The sequence below is a fragment of the Diplotaxodon limnothrissa genome, linkage group LG12, assembly GCF_057381915.1.
Source record: "Diplotaxodon limnothrissa isolate DT_005_m linkage group LG12, D_limnothrissa_male_GT1.1, whole genome shotgun sequence".
Lineage (NCBI taxonomy): Eukaryota > Metazoa > Chordata > Actinopteri > Cichliformes > Cichlidae > Diplotaxodon > Diplotaxodon limnothrissa.
In genome coordinates this window covers 34,846,467-34,866,777 of record NC_140607.1, presented here as the reverse complement: position 1 = coordinate 34,866,777, position 20,311 = coordinate 34,846,467, and the positions used below count along the sequence as shown (strand labels likewise).

Sequence of the window (20,311 nt, the reverse complement as noted above, 5' to 3'; positions counted from 1 at the left end):
AAGTGAGTGAGCTCAGGAGCAAATTTAGAGGGCACAACGCTCTGACTGTGAGAACAGAGGCTCCACTCACCTGCTGTTTGTACCTGCTGTTACTGAGATGCTGCCACAAGGGTCTTTATAAGATACGTGAGGATTATTTTGAAATATTACTCATGCAAAGCTACTCTGGTAGAATCTAAAAATACAAATATTGACTGGAAAAGAGCAGAAAGGAACTATTTAATATTTGATCATGCATTGTGTCGGAAATCCTCTCAAAACAAGAAGAAACTAAAATCTTTTTGTAGCATCGAAGCAGAAAAAAGAGACGTTTGTTTACTCGTCCTCATTAATTTCAAAGTGCCTCCCAAAGTGCACATTTCTTTTGTCTAATTTTGTGTGAGAACACTGCAGCTGATGTTGTAACATCAACAGGAACTGACAGGACTTCATTTGAGATCATTTAAACTGACCCATCTAAATCCAAGTTATCTGAGGAACTTCGTCTTTTTAAAAAAGGCAGACTGACATTTATCTTTCCCTCATTATTCACAGTAACTGCTGTACAGCTGAATGTATTTCCTCATGCCGGAGTTGAGAGTCAGGGTGGAGAGAGGCTGCGGCGTCCTCGACTAGGAGGCTGGAGGTCGAACAGCGCGGCAGGAGTGGCAGCAGGCCTTGCTGTAGTACCAGTGGCTACACAGGTTGACCTTAAGAGCTAGCAGGCAGTTGGTGGAGGGCCGATCCTGACAGCTCTCATCTAGGAAACAGTCAGACTCACAATTAGTCCTGGAGGCAACTTTCAAACAGCTGTGGAGATTATACTCCACTCTGAGCTGTCTATCTTTCTTCAATACTGCCTCTGCCAAAACTGGCAGACATGAGTAAAAAAAAGGCAGCTGGCAGTTCACTTATAACGCCTGCAAGACTCATTAGGAACAGTGGTTAGGAGGGAAGTAGCAGATTCTCTTTGTTGTTACCTGGAGGCTCAGTGGGGCACGGCTGCAGAGTGCAGGTCTGTTTGGCCACTGGTTTGGTGAGGGGGTCACAACCTCGGACCAGTTCCCTGCCCTGGTAACACTTCACGTCCCTCATCCTCACACCGATGCCACATGTCTTGGTGCACTGAAGGCACATGAAGCCAGAAACACAGTCATTAAACACGTCTGTTTTGCTGTTATTCTAATTTATCTTCATTTTGAGAGTTTATTTCACACTCGAAGACTTTCTGTGGACCCACCTCAGACCAGGGGGTGGTGTACCATTTGAAGCATGGCCTCTCGAAGCAGGTGTTCTCTTCTTCAGGCTTCTCGTTCCCCACACATGCCTCCTCATCGAAGATCTGGAACTTTCCTCCGCTGATGCCGACGCATTGAACGATCCTCCGTTTCACACCACGACCACAGGTTGTGTTGCACTGCAGTTAAAGGTAAAATCTTTGTAGCATTGTCAACATTAAAAAGGGACTTTGTGCATTTAAAGTTTCTTCATAAAGCTCTGCAAATATTTCATAAAAAATTATATCCTTAGTTTATTTGTCTTGGGGTTTTTTTTGTTAATAAACAGTCTGAAAAATGCAAAAGTTGCAGTGCAAGTTGGGCCTTTTGTTTTATAGAGGAAATGTTCACCCTGTGAATATATTCAGAACCTAACAGATCTTCCCTGCATATTCATGAAAATGATAACACTATCTCCAAACATGCTCCTTTCCTTTTTGTTTGAACTGTTACCACTGTGTGAAATATTAAATGCTGTTAGATTATTTTAAGAAACCCCATGCTTGTAACAATTCTTTAGCTATTCAGTGACAGGAGAGGAAAGTCTTTCAGAGAACAACAATTAAAGAGTCTTTGGGTGAGCACTGACTGTTTAGGGTGTTGGATAAAAATGTTCCAACATTTGCTGTCTTCTTTATGATTACCCTCTGTTGATATCCTGAATGTGGTCTGTAATTGAGTTGGTACATGTGACTGATACATGTCAAAGTAACATCCACCTGAATGGCAGGAAACCAATAACCTTGTCTGGCTGCCTTCCCTTCTGCACTCACACATACACTTAATGTAAATATCAATCCATTCTCTTCCGCTTATCCTTTTCAGGGTCGTGGGGAGGTTGGACCTTATTCCAGCTGTCTTAAGGCGAGAGGCGCAGTACACCCTGGACAGGTCGCCAGTCTGCCGCAGGGCTAACACATAGAGACAGATAACCATTCGCATTCACATTCACACCTATGGGCGATTTAGAGTTCCCAACTAACCTATAGCCACTATTGCATGTCTTTGGACATCTTTAGTGTGTGATTAAGGTTGTCTGATTAAATCTGATTAAGGTGACAGACCTGGTCACCCTAATCCAAACTAAAACTAAACTAAAACCTAACCCTTACAGGCTGCTCTACAAGAGGTAATGATGAGAAAGTTCCATATGCAGCTTTTCAAATGAGTTAGTATTGAAATATAAGATGGCCTGTAAACAAGGTTTCCAAACAGGGAGACCAAAACCCTAAGCTACTGCAGAGGTGACAGGTTCATATCCATTCCTATATTTTTAAAGGAACAACGCAGGGGGCATCCGGAATTGAACCAGAGACCTCGTGATGTGCAGTCAAATACTCTTCCACTGAGCTACTGCCCATGTCTGACATTTTCCAACAGAAAGCAAATGCAGCACGCATAAGGCAGGGATTATAATCTGTTGCAGACATATGCAGGCATCACGGGTGAGGAGTCTCTCTGAGTACACTCAAGTCTGCTCAAAACCACCTGAAGGGCAGATGGATAGCATGTGCACTGACAAATAGTGTCTCAGTGGACAAATATGAACTATCACAAAAAAAATGTGCAGGCAAGCTAACATCTGCACATATCCAAGTCACTCAGACCCAAGCAGACCCTAGCATGCTCACCGAACTGTATGCTCTAATACATGTTAAAACCAGATCTTTAGATCAAGGCTGTTACTGGTAGGTTTAGAATGTAGTAACATTTCTTTAGCAAAAGTTTAAAACTAGAGCGAATTAGAATAAAGCCTTAAATGCATTTAGGTTTATAAAGGAACTATATCTAAGTGTTTTCATGGGATTAGTCAGTATCCATCCAGAGGAAACAGCTGCATGATCTTTACTCATAAACTAGTTAGAATCCTCTTGTAAAGCATAAATTTCTTTCCCCTTCCATAACTCTAGGCACTGGGATTTGAACAAGAGACCTCTTAAAGTGCAATCAAATGGGCTCCCACTGAGCTATAACTCCAGGTCCCCCCAAACACGTGTGTCATGCTTTTCTGTGATTACAAAAATCACTTAAAATGTGTGTCAGGTCTGCTCGTAGTAACATCTTAATTCAGACAGTGTGTATCCGGGCCTCACCCTCTCCCAGTCTTGACTCAGCCAGTGCGGAGCGCAGTCTCTGTCTCCACAGGGGTGAATGGCTAAGGGCTTGTTCTCTGCTGAGCACTGGTTCTCGGGAACCACGCGACCCTCCGGAGCCTTACAGTACACATGACGCACCATCTTCCCCTGGCCGCACGACCCCGAGCACTGCAACAAACAAAGGTCACGCCCGATGAGTCATTATCAAGCGGGAGCAATTGAGTTCTAATCACAGTTATCTGCAACCAAGCTTTGTCGCACACAGCGTGAAGTCATTTCAGGTCACCTCACATCATGGAAAATAAAAGATCAGCATGTGAGGCCGTGTTTAGGCAGATGTTAAATAACAACACATGTCACCAGAGTTTAATATTTACTGCAGTTAAAGTAGTTCATCAACAACACAACAGCAAAACCTCACTATGCTGCGCACACTGAGTTTATTATTAAAAACTATATTTGTTGGTCGTGCTGCGATTAAACTTTTAGACCAGGCGTGTGTAGCTCAATAAGCAAGTTTTGTAGCAGCATAGCTTTATCCACGTCATTTACATTTACGAGACAGGCGTAATTTCAAACCAATTTCCTTCCAGTACAGAATAAACTTGTAAATCTGAAGACATCAGAAATGAAAAGTTACATCTGGTTACATCTGTTCTCAGTTGGCAAATTTATGAAAACAAAGATAAACTTTTTTGGCCTTGAGTTGTGAATTGTGATTTTTGTGTGTCAAAGTGACAGCTCTTTAGTTTTCTGTGTTTTTCCAAGTCGGAGGCTGCGGTTGTAAATTAGTCCTGCGATTTTCCAGACTTTCACTTTGAATGGAACATCGGCAACTACACCTCGTGTCCGTAACACAATAAAAGCAATAAATTCACACCGTGGCACTTAAAAGACGGCTGGGACAGACGAGCTGTTTTTCCAACAACCATGAAAATGATGGAGGAATGTTAGACGCAGGAAAAAGAATTTAAAATAAAAGAAATAGAACGTTTAACTTAGACACGGATTGTAACATTAAAACATAAATTAAGTGTCTTTCCTTTTTTTCACTGTCTGAGATTCCAGCAGGGACGAGAGATAAAATATGCAGATATGGTAAGATTTTAACTCCTCATCACTCATGTTCACTGACACGCAGGTTTGTGTAAAGTAAAAACACTCACGGGTCCCCACTCGGACACAGTCCAGTGGCGTTCGCAGGGAGGACCGGTGCAGTTTTTGACGTTCGGCGGTTTGGTCAACGGGTCACATGGTCTGGTCTCATCAGAGCAGCGCACATCGCGGGTTACCTGAGCTTTGCGGCCACATTTAGCAGGACACTGCAATGAGGAAAGAGTCGTTGTCATGAAGAAAATGAAGCACGTTGATTGGTAGAAATGCATTAATTACATTATATTCTTTATTGTTTATCTTTGCTTTGAATAAATATCTTGAAAAGACAGAAGAAAATTATTTCAGAATCAGTAGGAACTTTTATGGGTGGCCTAGGCATCACTTTTAAAGCTTTTTCCTCAAAAATGCACAAAACCACCCCAAAAACATGTTTATTACATTTTCCTAACAGTACCGTTTACTGTTCGTATGTAATGTAAAAGAATGAATGAATGACTGTGGTCATGTCTGCATTGATCCACAAAGAAAAAAAAACATCAGCATGCGTACCCGACATTTCTGTCATTCTCTCTCTGTGTCATACAACCTCTAACAATCTAACAGAGTCACATTTAGGGTTTTTGGTGTCTGTTAAGTGTTTCTGGAGAATCCATCAGTGACCACAATCTGACCACAAGACTGTAGCACACAGCTGCAGCCCTCAAAGCTTGACAAGAGAACGACAGAGACATCTGCACTGCAAGAAAAAACAAATCCTGCAGAGTGCCGGGGAATGTTTGCACAGAAATCAAATGCAAAAATCCAAGCAAACAAAAAAATATGCAAAGTAAAGATACTCTGTATGTTTTAAAGGGACAGTTCACCTCAAAAGTACATGTCTTTCTTAAGCTTGTAGTGCTATTTATTCAGCTACATCTACTCAACACACAGAAAAGTAAATCAGATTGTTTTAGTATATTAGTACAAGCTCACATTCCTGGTTTATCATACCTCCATCCACTCGGCCACCTCCCACTGTGGGCCGCACGCGGGGCTCTTGCAGGGTCTTCTCTCCACGGGTCTCTCCAGGTCAGCCATGGTGCAGAGGTCACTGTAGACCGAGCTGTCCAAACCCGGCGAGAGCATCTTCCAGCAGCGCACCTGACGAAACTGGAAACCTTCCCCGCAGGTCCTGGAGCACTCGCTCCAACTGCTCGCCTCCCACCTGAAAGATTTGTCCATAATTATCAGAGGAAAAGAAGCAGCCACAGTAATGATCTGTTTATTAAAAGGTTTATGTTCCTCCGGGGGATCGCACCTGGGCTGACATTCTCGGCCAATGCAGAAGTCATGGACTGGCTCTGGTCTGGTCAGAGCATCGCAATACATATCGTGTACTTCCACGCCATCGTAACGAACACATGTGACAAAGGACCTGGAGACTCCTGGATTGTAGGCAGAGTAAACTGATTTATGCAACGCATTTTATATACAAGGGGGGAAAAAGCACAGTGCACACAGAGTATCAAAGTCCTTTCTAAGTGCATTGGATTTCTGTATATTAGTGCAATTCCTGTTTTGTCTTGAAGCTGTACCTATATTGAAAAAAAAGTCCAGTGGAAATCAAAGTGACCACTAGTTCAGATGAAGTCAAGCTCAGCAGGAATCTCAGTAGATCAGCTTATCCTAAACTGATGGCTTAGGTGTTAGCTGTCTGCTAAAAATCTCTATACTGCATGCTATCTGAGATGCTTTCGCCCGTTCGCGGTTTTTACAGGTAAAGTTGCTGTGCTGCTTTCCAGAATTGGAAACACTTATTCATTCATAACATTTGTTCATTAAAAAACAGAGAAAAAACATGAAACATAAAAGTAAGAGCGGGAGAGGAGGTGGGTTGCAATGCAAACCATCTTGCACATGTGCAGCTCCTGTGGACTGGCTAAAACTGGTATATGTTCAAACTGGATGCATAGACAGTACAGCTATCAGCTCACATGGGCCGACACAGAGATCACCAAATTTGCAGGAATTGGAGTGGAGCTTGAATTTGTGCCCTGGCATAAATTACGTTAATAATAACTTGTTAAATCTATCTTCATTTTAAACAGAAACAGAATGCATTGCATGTCTTACATAGACAATGGGAAAATTACAAATTATATGGAAAGGAACAATCACTTCGCTGCACAGCAAATGCACAGAAAGTTGCTGCACCACACAAGCTCTGTCAGGTTTCAAGAGTCAAAGGTGTTACAGGGACCTGTCAGGTCTGGGATCTTAACTGATATCACACTCTCACTGAACATGGATGTTCTCATGGATGTTTTATGTGTGCTTTGAGTGTTTGCATACCTATGGAGCAGGTCATGCTGCACGGCTCCTGTGATGAAAGTTTCCAGCGGTACAAGTCAGCAGGACTCAGCTTCAGGTTCTTCTGGTAGAGCCGCTGATTCCCCCTGTCACGCACAAAGGACACAGGTCAGTTGTGTGTGTTTGAGTATGCAACTGCAGCATGCTATGCAGATGCAGTTCCTATGAATCCTCAACCTGCAGATATCAAGTTTTCAGGGCAACATTTTAAGAGCACGTCTTCAAACCGGGTAATTTGAATGAAATATCCTTTTCGGGACTTTTAAGAATACCCAGGGGTAAACACACAAACACCCACACAGAGGCAGGCTGTCTCCCAGGCCTCAGACAAGCACAGCATGACAGCTGATTCACAGCCCGCATCCCGGCAGACGCACTTTGTTTTTTCACCACATCACATAAAAGTCATGCACACATTCCTGTCATAACAGTCGTTCCCAGACATTTATCTGAAAATTGGAGACACGTTGAGTTATACCTCACCGGCATCCCTCCATGTAAGCCAGACCAAATCCTGTCCATTATTTTCTCACCAGAAGTGATGGCAGCCTGACAGCGGAACACGTTCCCCTCTGCATCATATTTCTCACTTTTCTTACAAATACCTTGAATTATTTGTTTCTAAGCACGGCTGCATTTCCCACCTCCTCCACCTTCCTCCCCTCTGTGTTGCTCTGCTCCGCTCGTTTCCTCTCCTGTCTCTGTCTCCCTGAGGAAAGGGCGTGTCACTGTATGTTTTATAGCTGCTGGCTGCAGAACGGGTGAAGCCAACATGAATTATAAATATGACGAATGCAAAACCTGCCAAGTCTACCTGTCGGCCTGTCCTGCAGCATATATCTGCCTGACTGCTGTACTGACCGTATATCTACTTGTCTGTCTGCATTGCTTCCTTGTACAGTACTGGTCCACCTGCTTTTCTGCCAATTGGTCTACCTGTCTGACTGATTTACTGCCTGCACTGTTTATCTATGTGTCTTCCTGCTTTGCTGCTTGTCAGTTAACATGGCTGTTTTTTCTTGCAACCAGTACAGTGTACATTGTGTATTATTGTCTCATCTAACTGCCTAGCTACATGCACATGCGCCTGATTACCTGTCTAAGTGTACGTCTGTCTTTCTACCTGCGTTACACTGACTACCTGTTATTTTGGCAAAGCTGTCTGTTCCACTAGCACTCTCACTTTGAACCTTTTCTTGCCGTCAGTCTTGTCTCAATGTGACACTCTGTGTCTCTGCCTGGACATCTCTTTAAAAGCGCCCATTTCTCTCAGCCTGCTTCTCTTTAGCCTGCAGCCAGAATCAAGTCCAGAGGTTTGACAGTGTGTGAACAGTCTGAACACTTTCAGTCCAGACTTCATCCGATTTGAGATGAAATGTCTTTATGTGAGCCCAAACCTGAACCTGTGAACAACGGGCTTCTGCTCTGCATCATCTTAAAACTCATATGCGATGCTGATGTCCCTTATGCTCTTTTTACATTACCTGGTTCTGTTGGAGCGGTTGGAAGTCCTCCCGCCGCTCGGCACCGTCCTGTTCTGGCTGTCTCCGCTGTCGTTGCGTTTCTGGCCCAGAGTAAACTCGAGTGTATCGTTTAGATCATCTCGCTCCAGGCTGCTCAGACCCACTTCTGCTGGTCCCACCTCAGAAGAGAACAAACTGTCTCCCTCGGTCAGCAGCTGGTTGGTCGAAATGTTGATAAGTAACTCATCTGCACCAATTCGGCCGTCCATCAGGACCCTCCAGATGAGGTTTGGGGAATCGGGTGGTGTATCCAGGCCCGCACCATCAGTAACAGGTTTGGCAGTGCTGTCTATTTGGCTGCTGTTACCTTCACACAAAGTCAACAAATTCAGCTCTGCTTGTGATGGAAGTCATTACAAGTTATCTGAATAAAGGATTTCATAAAAGTATATTTAAAAAAAAAAAACAGGAAACACTAAAATCACCAACAAAACCTGTGATTTTCTGGAATCTGGAGAAATCTCTGCATGGAAAGAACAAGGCTGAAAACGTGTAAGGGTGTCAAACACAAGTCCCGGGGGCCAAAATTGGGACCAGAAAACTTCTAAACCAGTCCAGTGGATTGCTTTGGAAAATGTGAGAGAGGACATGCTCTTTGGACTTTAAACTCTATTTTTCTATTTATTTTTGTAGGTTTTTTTTTTTTTTTTTTTTTACTTTTATAGCTTTTCCTAATGATAAAGACCTGAACCATGGCCACCATGTATGTCTGTGCTTTACCTTGTTACTAGTTACAGAGAGCTGTGCCGGCAGATTTCTTTTATTTACTAAAGCAGAATCTTTTAACATGTAGAGAAAGTGAGTAAAAACTCAGTGAGTAAAAACAGAGAGTGAAAACACGAACGAGCGGTTTCAGTCGGAGCGCAGCATCTTGTCCGTAGTATGATGTCGACTGGAGTAAAAAGTGTACGGCGAGCCTTTCACCACCGCCGCCTCTCCCTGAAGCAGTGGTGTAATGGCCTCAGCAGTCAGCTGAATGAGCTGAGAGCCCTCAGGAAGTGCCATTACTGCTCATGTTTGTGATGCTGCCTTTCTTAAAAGAAGAAAACGCCACAAAACTCTGAATTTTTCATCTGCTGCTGATTGTTTTTATCTAGCCGCATCATGAATAATACAGAGTTGCAAAGGGCCATCTTACACACATCCAGAATAAGGCAGTAAGATGGAGGGTGGTGCTACCTGGCTTAGGATCCATCATCTGTCTTACAGTCATCTTATATCAGAACTTATTTTTTATATTGCTTTATATGCCCTGAGCTACACTTCCAGGAGGTATAAAGGTAAAGGAATTTTTTCTCTAAAAATGTGCATGTAAATTGTATGTATTAGTGTAATAGTTTATAGAGAACTTGTCACATAATCTCTACCTGTAAACTTTGGGGCAGCTACTCCATCTTCACAGTCGATGGCTGCTGTCTCCTCATACACCTCGTTGGTCTCTTTGCCCTTCTGCCCATCTGTACCTTCTGTCTCCACCTGGCCCCCAGGAGCCACCTGGTCACAGATGCTGCCATTGGGGGTCAGTAGACCACTTACTTCTACAGACACCTCTCCGGCTGAGGTGTCTGACCCGGTGTAGACCGGAGGAGGAGGAACGGGTGGCAGGGAGTCTCGGAGGACTGTGTATTCGTAGGTGATGTAAGGTGTGCGGCCATTTTGGTTCCACACCTGTCAGATGAGGAGAGTAAATCGAAGATGTTTATGGAGTCACAAAACAAAAACTATAATTAGACCAACTCAAGGTGGTCTCAGAGATAGACTCGAACATTCAGACAGAAAATGTTTGGTTTAATTAAATTTTTTTATATAACTGTTGCCTCAAGGATGAATGTGTTGGCAGTCTCCCCTGCTACGGTGAAAAAAAAACATGCCGTCAGTCTGAATCAGCGGGACCTTTAGCCCATAGCTAGCTAATAAAAACAGGCCATTACAGCAAATATTCCTACATTTCTATCATATAAAGGCTTTTGTGAAATATTGTGTAACGATTTTTAATGGGGATTAAAAATGAGAATTTGTGATATGTGAAGTCAGTATATACAGTCATATGAACAAGAAAGATTTCACATGTTTTCAGTTTTCAGTTTGATCCGACTGTTTGTGCAGCTTTTCGGCTGTCCAGCATCTCTCTGCATTGCTATCTCCTCGGTCCCAGCGACCTCCCAATAAAAGAAGCTGATCAACCCAAGCTGCTCTGCCAGCCTCCTGACACCCCCTGAACCCACTGCACCACGACTCCTGTGCAGCAGAACTGCAGACCACACCTCCACCACAACAACATTGATTCATTATGTTTTGTGTGTGATTGTCTATGCTCAGCTCTCTTAAGGTCCCGTCAAAGACACAAGGTCTGTACTGGGCCATTGCGAAACATTGATTCTTTTCTTTTTCAGCCGTTCTGTTGTAGACTTGGTGCTGTACATGAGATCATTGTTATGCTGCATGACCTAGTTTTGGCTTTAGCTGTCGGACTGAAGGCCTCATTTCTGGCTGTCATGGGCAAGTTCATGGGCAACAATGCAAGATGCCCAGGTCCTGAGGCCACAAATCCCAAATTATGACCCCTCCACCACCATGCTTACAGTTGGCATGAGGTGTTTGTTCTGGTATGCCGTATATGCTTTTCTTCAAATGTGGCTCGTTGCAGTATGGCCAAACTTCTCCATTTGGCCTCCAAATTGTTCCAGAAGTATTGTGGTTCATTCATAAGAGACTTGACGAACCCAAGCCGTGTTGCAATGTTTCCTTTAGAGAGGTTTGGGCTCTCATATGCTCTTGCATATTCAAAATTTTTCATCTTAAAATTGCTAACTGGTCACCGATTGAACCAACACAATAAATGCTCACAATGAAAATTCATAGTTCTTTTTGTGCACACGTTTGAAATTCATAGGTGTTGTCTGTGCACATCTGCACTTTCCAAGGTGAAAGCATCGATTTCATGTTGGTTTTTTATGGATGAAGCCACAGTACTTTAACTTTGCACCATGGCAGCAGCGTGGTTTCCACAAGCTATAAACAACAAGACTTAAATCATGGAATTCAAGAGTAAAGGAGGAAAGGGTAATGTGTACCAGAATATTGATGGGTTGGTCAATGGGGCCTTTGGCAACAATGTACTCGATACCAGTCTCATACACGTCCATAGGTCGGCGGTATTTAAAGACGGTGCCTGCTGCATGGAAATTCTGCGGACTGTCCACCTTGTAGTCACCGTTAAAGAAGAAGTTTCCTGCCTGATCAGTCACAGCTTTAGGAGGGGGAGAAGCAGAATTAAGAGAACTTTAAAACAGTTCTTTGCTTTCTTTTTACACACTGCAATAATATTTGTGTGTGTGCGTGGGGGGGTATATACCGAGAACATCAGCCAATTTCTTCCTCTCGATGATCTGTATGTCCCAGGAGCCTTCAGGGATTTGAGTTATAAAAGAGTAACCTGCATGACAGCAAAGAGAAAGTCATCAGCAACATGGCATGCTCTTTGTTTATTTAACAGTAATGACAGATCGGTCAGTTTTTAATTCAGTGTCTGGTCCTGTCCTAGTTATATTAGGCCATGCTACACTGTAATAATAGTTTTTGAATATGCATTAGGTAACTGAACTGCGAGGTTTACCCAGAGTCGAGGGTCCTCGACGGAAGTTTCCAGTGACTCGGCTGCAGCTGCTGCCGTCACCCTGACAGACACCACACTTATCCAAAGTGTTGGAGGAGAACAGTACCCCATCACATCCAATTGGCTGAGCAGCAAGGCAAGATGTGGGAGTACAGAAGACAAAGAATCGTACTAAACATGTGATAATAATTAGCTCGCTTACCACAATTGTTTTGGGAAGGTTATCCAGAAGAATTTACTGTGCACAAAAGTATCATGTGTAAAAATGGTACTACTGAAAGATTTAGCTTCTTCATTGCTTCTTCATGTTTTGTTTTATCTACACATTGTAACTCTTGGGGATTTCCCAATTATTGTCTCAACCTTAATGAGAAAAAAAACCATAGTTCCTCATGCTGCATTGAAGGTGTCTGTATCTTTATTGTACTGCATCTAAACAATGTTTCAAAGCAATGTAAAACCTGTGCTTCCTGAAGTGTCCGCTTGAGGCTGGCTCCAAATCCCCACAGATCTTAACATACCTAACTTTGGCTATGTGATTAACACATTTACAGTCTGAAACAAAATACAGTTTCGGTCTGTAAAGCTAATTTCCGCCCTGTTCTCTTCCACTTATCCAGTGCAGGGTCACAAGGGTGCTAGGAACTATCCACGCTGTCATAGAGTGAGAGGCAAAGTACACCCTGGCAATTTAACCTAATCCCACCAATTACATGCTTTTGGACTATGGGAGGAGGCCAGAGGACGCAGAGAGAACCGACATAAACACCAAGGAATATGTGACCTCCGCATCCTCCAGATGATGGATTTGAACCCAGTACTCTCTTGGTGTAATGTTCATTATAGAGTGCAGAAACCAACAACTGACGTGATGCTACATCCTGCAGTGTGGCTCGGCAATAAATACAAATAATGTTGTGTTAAATTTGATTGGGAGACATTAGCATTTAGTGATGCCAAATAAATAAGAAGCTGGACTCACCTCACACTTACCGTCCACGCAGACGCCGCGGTAGCTGCTGTACTTGCAAGACGTGCCGTCTCGTGCCATCACCATCAGCTGCCTCTGGCCGTCGGTCGTGGTGCAGTGGAGGTCACAGGGATTGCTGGAGATATGAACGTAGTCATCTGGAGACAAATGGTAGATGTTTTTCACTGTTTTATACCCACTTAAATTCGCAAGGTCAGACTGCATACTGCATATTCCTAATAACTTCCGGCAATGTTATACAATTATTCTTTAGCCACAACTGTTCATTTCTTTACTACTGTACTCACACTGCATCATAGTGGTACAAATATATGCTGGTATATACCAGTATGATGTATATAAATAATATACAATTATTTCAATTATAGTTTCATTATGAGGACTCAAAGCAACATCAACTCTCACTGGTTTTGTAACCTGATGAATCTAAGTAATACTTTTACTCCTTTTTTCTCAGGTTTGATTTCCATTAATCAATAATAATAAAAAACGCAAATCGGATTCTTTAACTAGTCCTCAACAATTAGTCATGAATTTATCTGCCATCATACTGTTCATATCCTGGTTTCAAGTTCTCACGTTTCCTGTTTTATTTTGAAACATCTCAAACTGTTTTCATTCTTGTTAATTTTGCTTCTACTTCCCAAGCCTGCCTCAGTCCTGCTGTAGTAAGTCTGAGACTGTCTATCGCGTTACCCTCTGTTCCAATTAATTAGGCCGTGCCTGTTAGATCCTACAAGGCCATTATAAAAGTAGCTTTTTTGAAGGAAATGCTAAGGCATCTCAAATGTGCATTATTTTTAAACACCACCAGAGGGCGATAGCTCAAGTTGCAAAAACACTACTGGTCCTATAGGAGTCTTTAGGAAAACGGCCCTTTGCTGGTGTTTCTGTAAACACTTTCCTGCTAAGTTTATGGGCTCAGTCACTCATTTCAGGTCGTATGAATAAAACATCAAGTCCATTTTATAAATCTTGGTCATTCTAAGTTTCAGTATGCTCCACCCCTAAATCACATCCAGGTTCAAAACACCAGGATGCCAACTGCGGTAATGTCACGTCTTTTTCAGTGTCTGCTGGTCCCACCTCAGCTACAGTAACTGATCAGAGTTGGAACTCTTGACCGCTCTTTCAGGAGCATTTTCATGGCTGGTGTGATGAATTTTCAGATGTGCTGCAGTTTCACTTAAGAAATTCTGTGATTTTGTTCATTAAAATGCTTCGTAGCACTAATTGGCCAGTGTCTGTGTGACGCTCCCAAGCAGTCTATAAATGCACTAACAACGATAGCATTGACTAATGCCTTAGCACTTGACCTGGTCATCCACTATCAGCACATCAAAATCAAAGAGGCCAAGTCCATCTTTTATATGCAGTTAAAACCACTTTATCAGAAGATATACAAAGTTTGTTACTTTGGTTTCTGGTTGTGTTGAAGACTAGCAGGTCATAGAGAAGAATTCCCTCATCACTGCACTATTTAAAGAGAGGCTGTCAAGGTTTTTTATTGGTGTTATTACCGGGATATAGAGGTTTCCACTGATAGTTCCTCCCATTATAACGTTGTGAGTTAAAGGACCAACATTGCTCCTCTCTGAAGCTCCTCCCAGTGGGAGGACATTCCTGCAGAGAAGAGACACAACACAGACCATTTAAAGAGGTTTGTTTCACACTTGTTAATATGTGGTTTTACGGTATGCTATACAAATAAATTCTTGTTAAGCCTTTATTTGTGCAGAGGTGGTTTCTGAGAGTACACTGTTGGGAACTCCACCCAGCTCCATGACAGCCATCCTGTTCAGTCAGCCAGTCAAATCCACCGTGTTTGTTTTAATAAAGGTGTGAGACAAAAATGAACTGGAAGTGTGTGACTCACTTTGGTGTTGCAGAGATAATATTTCTTAGCAGTTCCCGTACAGGTCATGTTGTCCTTCCCAGCAGCAGCTTTCTTTCTTTGGACCGAAAACAAACATTGAATGAAAAAAAATAAGGCAATAAAAATCATACTGAGTAGAAAACACAGTAGAAATATATCAGCATTGTTCATGTCTGTTAGCTAAGCATAAATACATTTCACCCCAAACTTATCACTCTAAACTGAGAGACTATATAGTAGGTAGCATTGAAACTGTTGACTGTCAGGTTCTACTCAATATGAACCTATGTAGGTCTTTTATTGGAGTATATACACTTCATTGGGTACACCTTGGTGGGGAAGAGATTTTGGCCCATATTGACATGTTAGCATCAAAGAATAGCTTCATATTTGTTGAGAGCAGATCCAAGATGTGAATGTTTCATTGCGCCACATCTCAAATGTGCTCTATTGGAGTGAGATCTGGTGACTCTGGAAGTCATTTGAGTACAGTAAGCACATTCTCCTGTTCAGGAAAGCAGTTTGAGATGATTTGAGCTTTGTGACATGGCAAGTTATCAGCAACAATATTCAGACTATAAGATTTTAAATGATGCTTAGTTGATATTAAGGGGAACAAAATATCCCCCACATAACTGAACCACCACTAGAAATCTGACTTACTACTAACAAGAAGGCAGGATGGTTGAATGCTTCTGTGTTGGTTGTGCCAAATTCTCACCCAAGCGCTCAAAAAAGTGAACGTTTTTCTAGTTTCCTGGTTTTAGCTGACAGGAGTGGCACCTGGTGTGGTCCTCTGTTACTGTAGCTCATCTGCTTCAAGGTACAACAAGTGTGCATTCAGATATGCTCTTCTTCATAGCTTTGTTATGTTGAGTTACTGTTGCCTTCCTATCACTTCAAAGCAGTCTGGCCATTCGCCTCTCACCTCTGGCACGAAGGAGGCATTTTCAGCCAGAAGTTATAGTTTCTGTTTCCTCTTCTCAAATTTCCTACATTTTACTGTGAGCTCATTGAATTAGAACATGCACAACTGCCACACATTACTATTAATGTTTCTGCATGAATATGTACTTTAATGCTTTCCTGTTACTGCCATTAAAACACGAGAGTCTAAAAATAAGTTGATCTGCATCTTTGCTTCATGTGCATCTTTGCTGATTTGATGAAAGCCCAATTAGGATTGGGCTAATTGGAATTTCATCAAGTCAGCAAAGAGGCACAGAAAAGAAGATCAGACACCAGCTAGGGAGGAATAGAAAAACAAGCGCAACAACATTGTCATCCTCTATGTAGCCGGTGTATCAGAAAAACTCAGGCGAGTCTTCTCCAAGCACGACATCCCGGTGCATTTCAGACCCAGCAACACACTCACACAAAAACTGGTTCATCCCAAAGACAAAACTCCAAAACACAAACTTAACAATGTGGTGTTTGCTGTACAGTGTAGCGAGGAATGCCCAGACCTCTACATTGGAGAGACCAAACAGCCACTTCATAAACGCATGGCACAACATAGAAGAGCCACCTCCACAGGACAAGACTCGGCAGTCCATCTGCATCTAAAGGACAAAGGTCACTCTTTCGAGGATGCCAGTGTTCATATTTTGGACAGAGAAGACAGATGGTTTGAAAGAGGAGTGAAAGAAGCCATCTATGTCCACTGTGAGCGACCATCTTTGAAAAGAGGCGGTGGTTTACGACACCAACTCTCTGCCATCTATAATCCAGTTTTGAGATCCCTTCCCAGACGCCTTAACGCCCACTCACATCCTGGGCCATCTGACCTCAGGAAATCACATGATAGGGTGGGTCCAGGTTTCACAATGAGCTCACCCAAAACCTTGGCTGATTGTAACCTACACCAGTTTTCACACCTTGGCTCATGTGATTAGGTAGAGGATCATCAGGGGGTCCTTTGTCCCTCTTCAGATGAAGCTTGTTCAGAGGGGACGCTCCCACTCTGAACAAGCTTCATCTGAACAAGCTTCTCAGATGAGAGGTGAAATGTCTTCGAGCAATTTAAAGAAGTCCAGACGCTTTTCTTTCCAAGCTCCTTAGACCAGTCAGCTTTACAGTCACAAAGAGCACCTTATAGGACAGTCTGCCTACAAAGAAAAATCAACTGGAGCTCACAGTAGAAAAATTTGGAAGTTTATTGGAGGCAAGTAATTTTCCCCTCTGCGGTGATCTTAGGCCAAATCCCACTTTAACTGCTGACTGTATGTAAAATACCATGAACAGTATTAAACAGGGTTGGAGATGTGTCCATTTCTGGGATATTTTAGCTTGTCGTCTGGTGCAGACTGACTGACCTCTGTTTGAGGCAGTGACGCTCCTGTGACATCACTCCTCCTCCACAGGTACGAGTGCATGCTGTCCACTTGGCCCATTCCCCCCACCAGTACGTGGTCACCTCGAGCTGCTCCTCCAGACTGTTGGAGGCCACTCCGTCCTCCTACACACACACACGCACACACACACACACACACACACACACACACACACACACACACACACACACACACACACACACACACACACACACACACAAACTTTACTACTTAACACTGCTTAACCAGCCAATGTAGTAGTGCCTTTGTTTCGTGTTAATACTCTTAAAGATGCCATATGGTTTTTATTTTAAAAACTGTTTTATAAAGCAGCTGGCCGAGGTCTTCCTCAGTGCCATTTGGGTTCCTCTCCAGTGAACCAAAGATGGATTGTAGCCTTGATGAACTTGGCCTAGCAGGAGAATAACCTCATCTCCCATTTACTACTATATACTCATATCTTCTCTAACTGTAAACTTTCGAATTTGTAAATATTTGATCAAACTTTCTTTGCAGCACAGGAAGTCACATTATCAAATTTATTTAAAACATGCAAATTTCAATCCATAAAAGGGGGCATTTCATTTGTTGCATTTAGCTCAGAATTGCAAATTCCTGATTGTACTCTAAAACTGACATGATCAAGTAAACTTCACTGTAGGCTAATGGGCTAATAATTTGCTAAACCTTTTGATATTCTGGGCATCTGCCACTAGTGCTAGCACTCGCTGTGGAATATTGACACAAGCAAAAGTGGCAGAAAAAGCAGAAGCAGCATTAGCAGCTGTCATAGCATTAATGCTAGTGGTATAAAAACAGAGTTAGCACAACAGCGTGCGTCACAGTCGAGCAGAATCACGCTAAATGATCGTCAGAGTGTTTTGTGCTGAGGCTTTGGCTCGTGAAGACGTTCAGCATTTCACACATTCCTGATGTGCACCAGCAGCATTAACTGAGGCCGGTGGCTGTGTCGCCTTTTATTCAGACAGATTTATCAGAGTGACCGCTGGAATGTGCACTGAGCACCTTGAAAAGGTGTGAGATGGAGCAGCTGTGGGAGAGAGAGAGAGAGAGAGAGAGTGAGAGACACTGGAAATACCAGACACTCAGCATATGTGAGAGAATGGGAGATGGGAAAGAGTTAGAGTAGAGGGAGCTGAGAGGAGTCATTGATCGGTGGGCTGACAGATCAGTTTTACGGCCGTTCACCAAACTGCTTAAATTACTGAGCATTTGGTATTTTAGACTTTTATGTCTTTTAGTTTCAGCTCAGTTGGTTTAAATTGATTTGTTTTGCTTTGTTGGTGCATTTTGTCACTCTTTAATTTTCGCTCTCAGAGAAAGAAGTGATATTTCTCAGTCTGGCCATCCTATTAAGATCAATTTAGTTTGAACATGGCATTTTACAGTACGCTACCTCTGACACCAGGCTTGTTTAATGTGACTACTCATGACTGATAGCAATGGTTCATGTACAGTGGATATATAGCATGTATATGGTGCACATGAGCCTACATTAACTTAACTGGTCATAAAGACTGTTTTCAGTGGCTTTCAGTTTAAACACGATGTCATGGTTTTACTTTTAGTGGCTTTATTTCTGGGGAGGAATATTGTTTATCAGAAATCCGATCATTCAAATTGTCAGTTCATAATTTTTTTTTAAACCCCAATATCATATTTTAAAGGCTAATTCTATGTACTTACTAATGTAGTTTCTTTAGGAGTTGCAAAAAGCTCATACTATAATGAAAAGCGTAAGCTTTGTTCTGTAATGAATTATGTCAAATATGAAGTACACGCCATAGGTGGACCTGGCCACTGTGGTCATTTTGAAGCCTCTTTCCCTGTTGCTATGTTGTTTCTTGGAGCCCAAAGTTACCATATTTGGACAGAGGCTGGAGTTGTCAGTTCACCCCAGAAAGCTTGATTAACAAGCTATATTCAAAATTAGGAGAAACTTACTGGACAGTTTGCACCACATAGCATGTCCTGTTTAGTGACTCTTATTAGAGGAGGTTAGGCTACAGCTGCCTGTCTCAATCAAAGCCGAAATCTCAAGATTTAGATTTTTTTTTAAATTCACCCCTGTATAATTTTTATTAAGCTAAAAGTCATCGAGATCAAAGCTGTTCTTTGTACCTGACTGTAAACATGCATTTCAGTGCTGCAAAGTTTTTCGTTTTAACGTAGACATCTACAGTGACTGACTTGTATTTGAGCCACCCTCAAGTGGCCACTGTGGGTAATGCAGTTTTTGACACTTCTACGTCAGCTTAATTTCTGCCCACGAGGTTTCTACTTTGTATAAACACAAATTCGCCAACTAAAAGTTCTATTTTCTCATCTCCCTTAGAGATATCATATGATCATCCATTATTCATCCTCAAACTGATTTTGCTTCCTATGTGTCAGGCTTATTGTTCAGCACATGTTGAAGGTTCTAAAGCACCAGATACAACACATAAAATAATTTTTACCTGTTTTAACAGGTTTTAGTTACCACATCAAGACATGAGCATTCAGTACAGTGATGTTTATTCCCATTGAAGTATAAGTAATGTTTCTGAAGACTGAACATTTACTAGTTGTAGTTCTACAGCTTTGGATTACTGACAATCTTGCCTTCATATGCAGTGTTACAGTGCTCACTCAGTCACTGCAGCAGAGGCAGACAGTATAAACATAGTCCTCTTTGGTCTAGGACTACGCCTCATCCATCTCCGAGAGTCCTAAAGTTCTTGCTAGACAAAATGTGCTTCAGTTTGTCGGAGTGTATGTTTCCCTGTAACAGAGGAAGAGTGTTTTCCTGTTTGCTGTGTACCTGCAGCCCCCTGGTGGACAGGTTTCCCAAACACATCGTCAGCGTCAGGAAGCCCAGCAGAACCACGCCTGTCTCCCCACACTGTTCCCATGACCACACCCTCATCCTGATGAATGAGAGAGAGGAAAGGATAAAAGAAATAAAAATAAGTTTTAAATGTCAACAAAAATATCTTGAGGTTTATGAGACAGCAGCCCTGATGCTGTGATTAATGAAGGGTATTTGGGTAAAAACCTGTCTCTGAATGGAAGCAGCCAGAGATGTGTGTTTAACAAAGGTGGAAGAGTTTGAAGGGAAATCTGATGACCGCTAATGACTTCTTGTGGCCAAC

At 42.4% G+C, this 20,311-nt stretch overlaps 1 protein-coding gene across 1 annotated transcript; it reads right to left on the bottom strand.

The window, feature by feature from the left end:
* Positions 1–611: 611 nt before the first annotated feature.
* Positions 612–20,085, bottom strand: LOC146621757 (ADAMTS-like protein 2). Its single transcript, XM_085366874.1, has 18 exons — positions 19,981–20,085; positions 17,139–17,281; positions 14,824–14,899; positions 14,468–14,570; positions 12,939–13,084; positions 11,957–12,080; positions 11,696–11,776; positions 11,415–11,590; positions 9,708–10,008; positions 8,302–8,647; positions 6,800–6,903; positions 5,766–5,892; positions 5,459–5,672; positions 4,519–4,674; positions 3,350–3,520; positions 1,220–1,396; positions 960–1,104; positions 612–739 (listed from the first exon to the last, which is right to left on the bottom strand). Exons 1-18 carry the CDS (start codon positions 20,083–20,085, stop codon positions 612–614), a joined length of 2,823 nt encoding a protein of 940 aa, XP_085223000.1.
* Between the last annotated feature and the right edge of the window lie 226 nt (positions 20,086–20,311).

What these genes read in the sequence shown, in the direction of transcription:
- LOC146621757 (XM_085366874.1), bottom strand. Translation starts at nt 20,085, where the DNA reads ATGAGGGTGTGGTCATGGGAACAGTGTGGGGAGACAGGCGTGGTTCTG. An exon ending in GTGGAAACCTCTATATCCCG is followed by an intron (nt 13,085 to 14,467) that starts GTAATAACACCA and finishes ATTTGTCTCCAG; the next exon opens with ATGACTACGTTCATATCTCC. An exon ending in ACCAACCCATCAATATTCTG is followed by an intron (nt 10,009 to 11,414) that starts GTACACATTACC and finishes CTCATCTGACAG; the next exon opens with GTGTGGAACCAAAATGGCCG.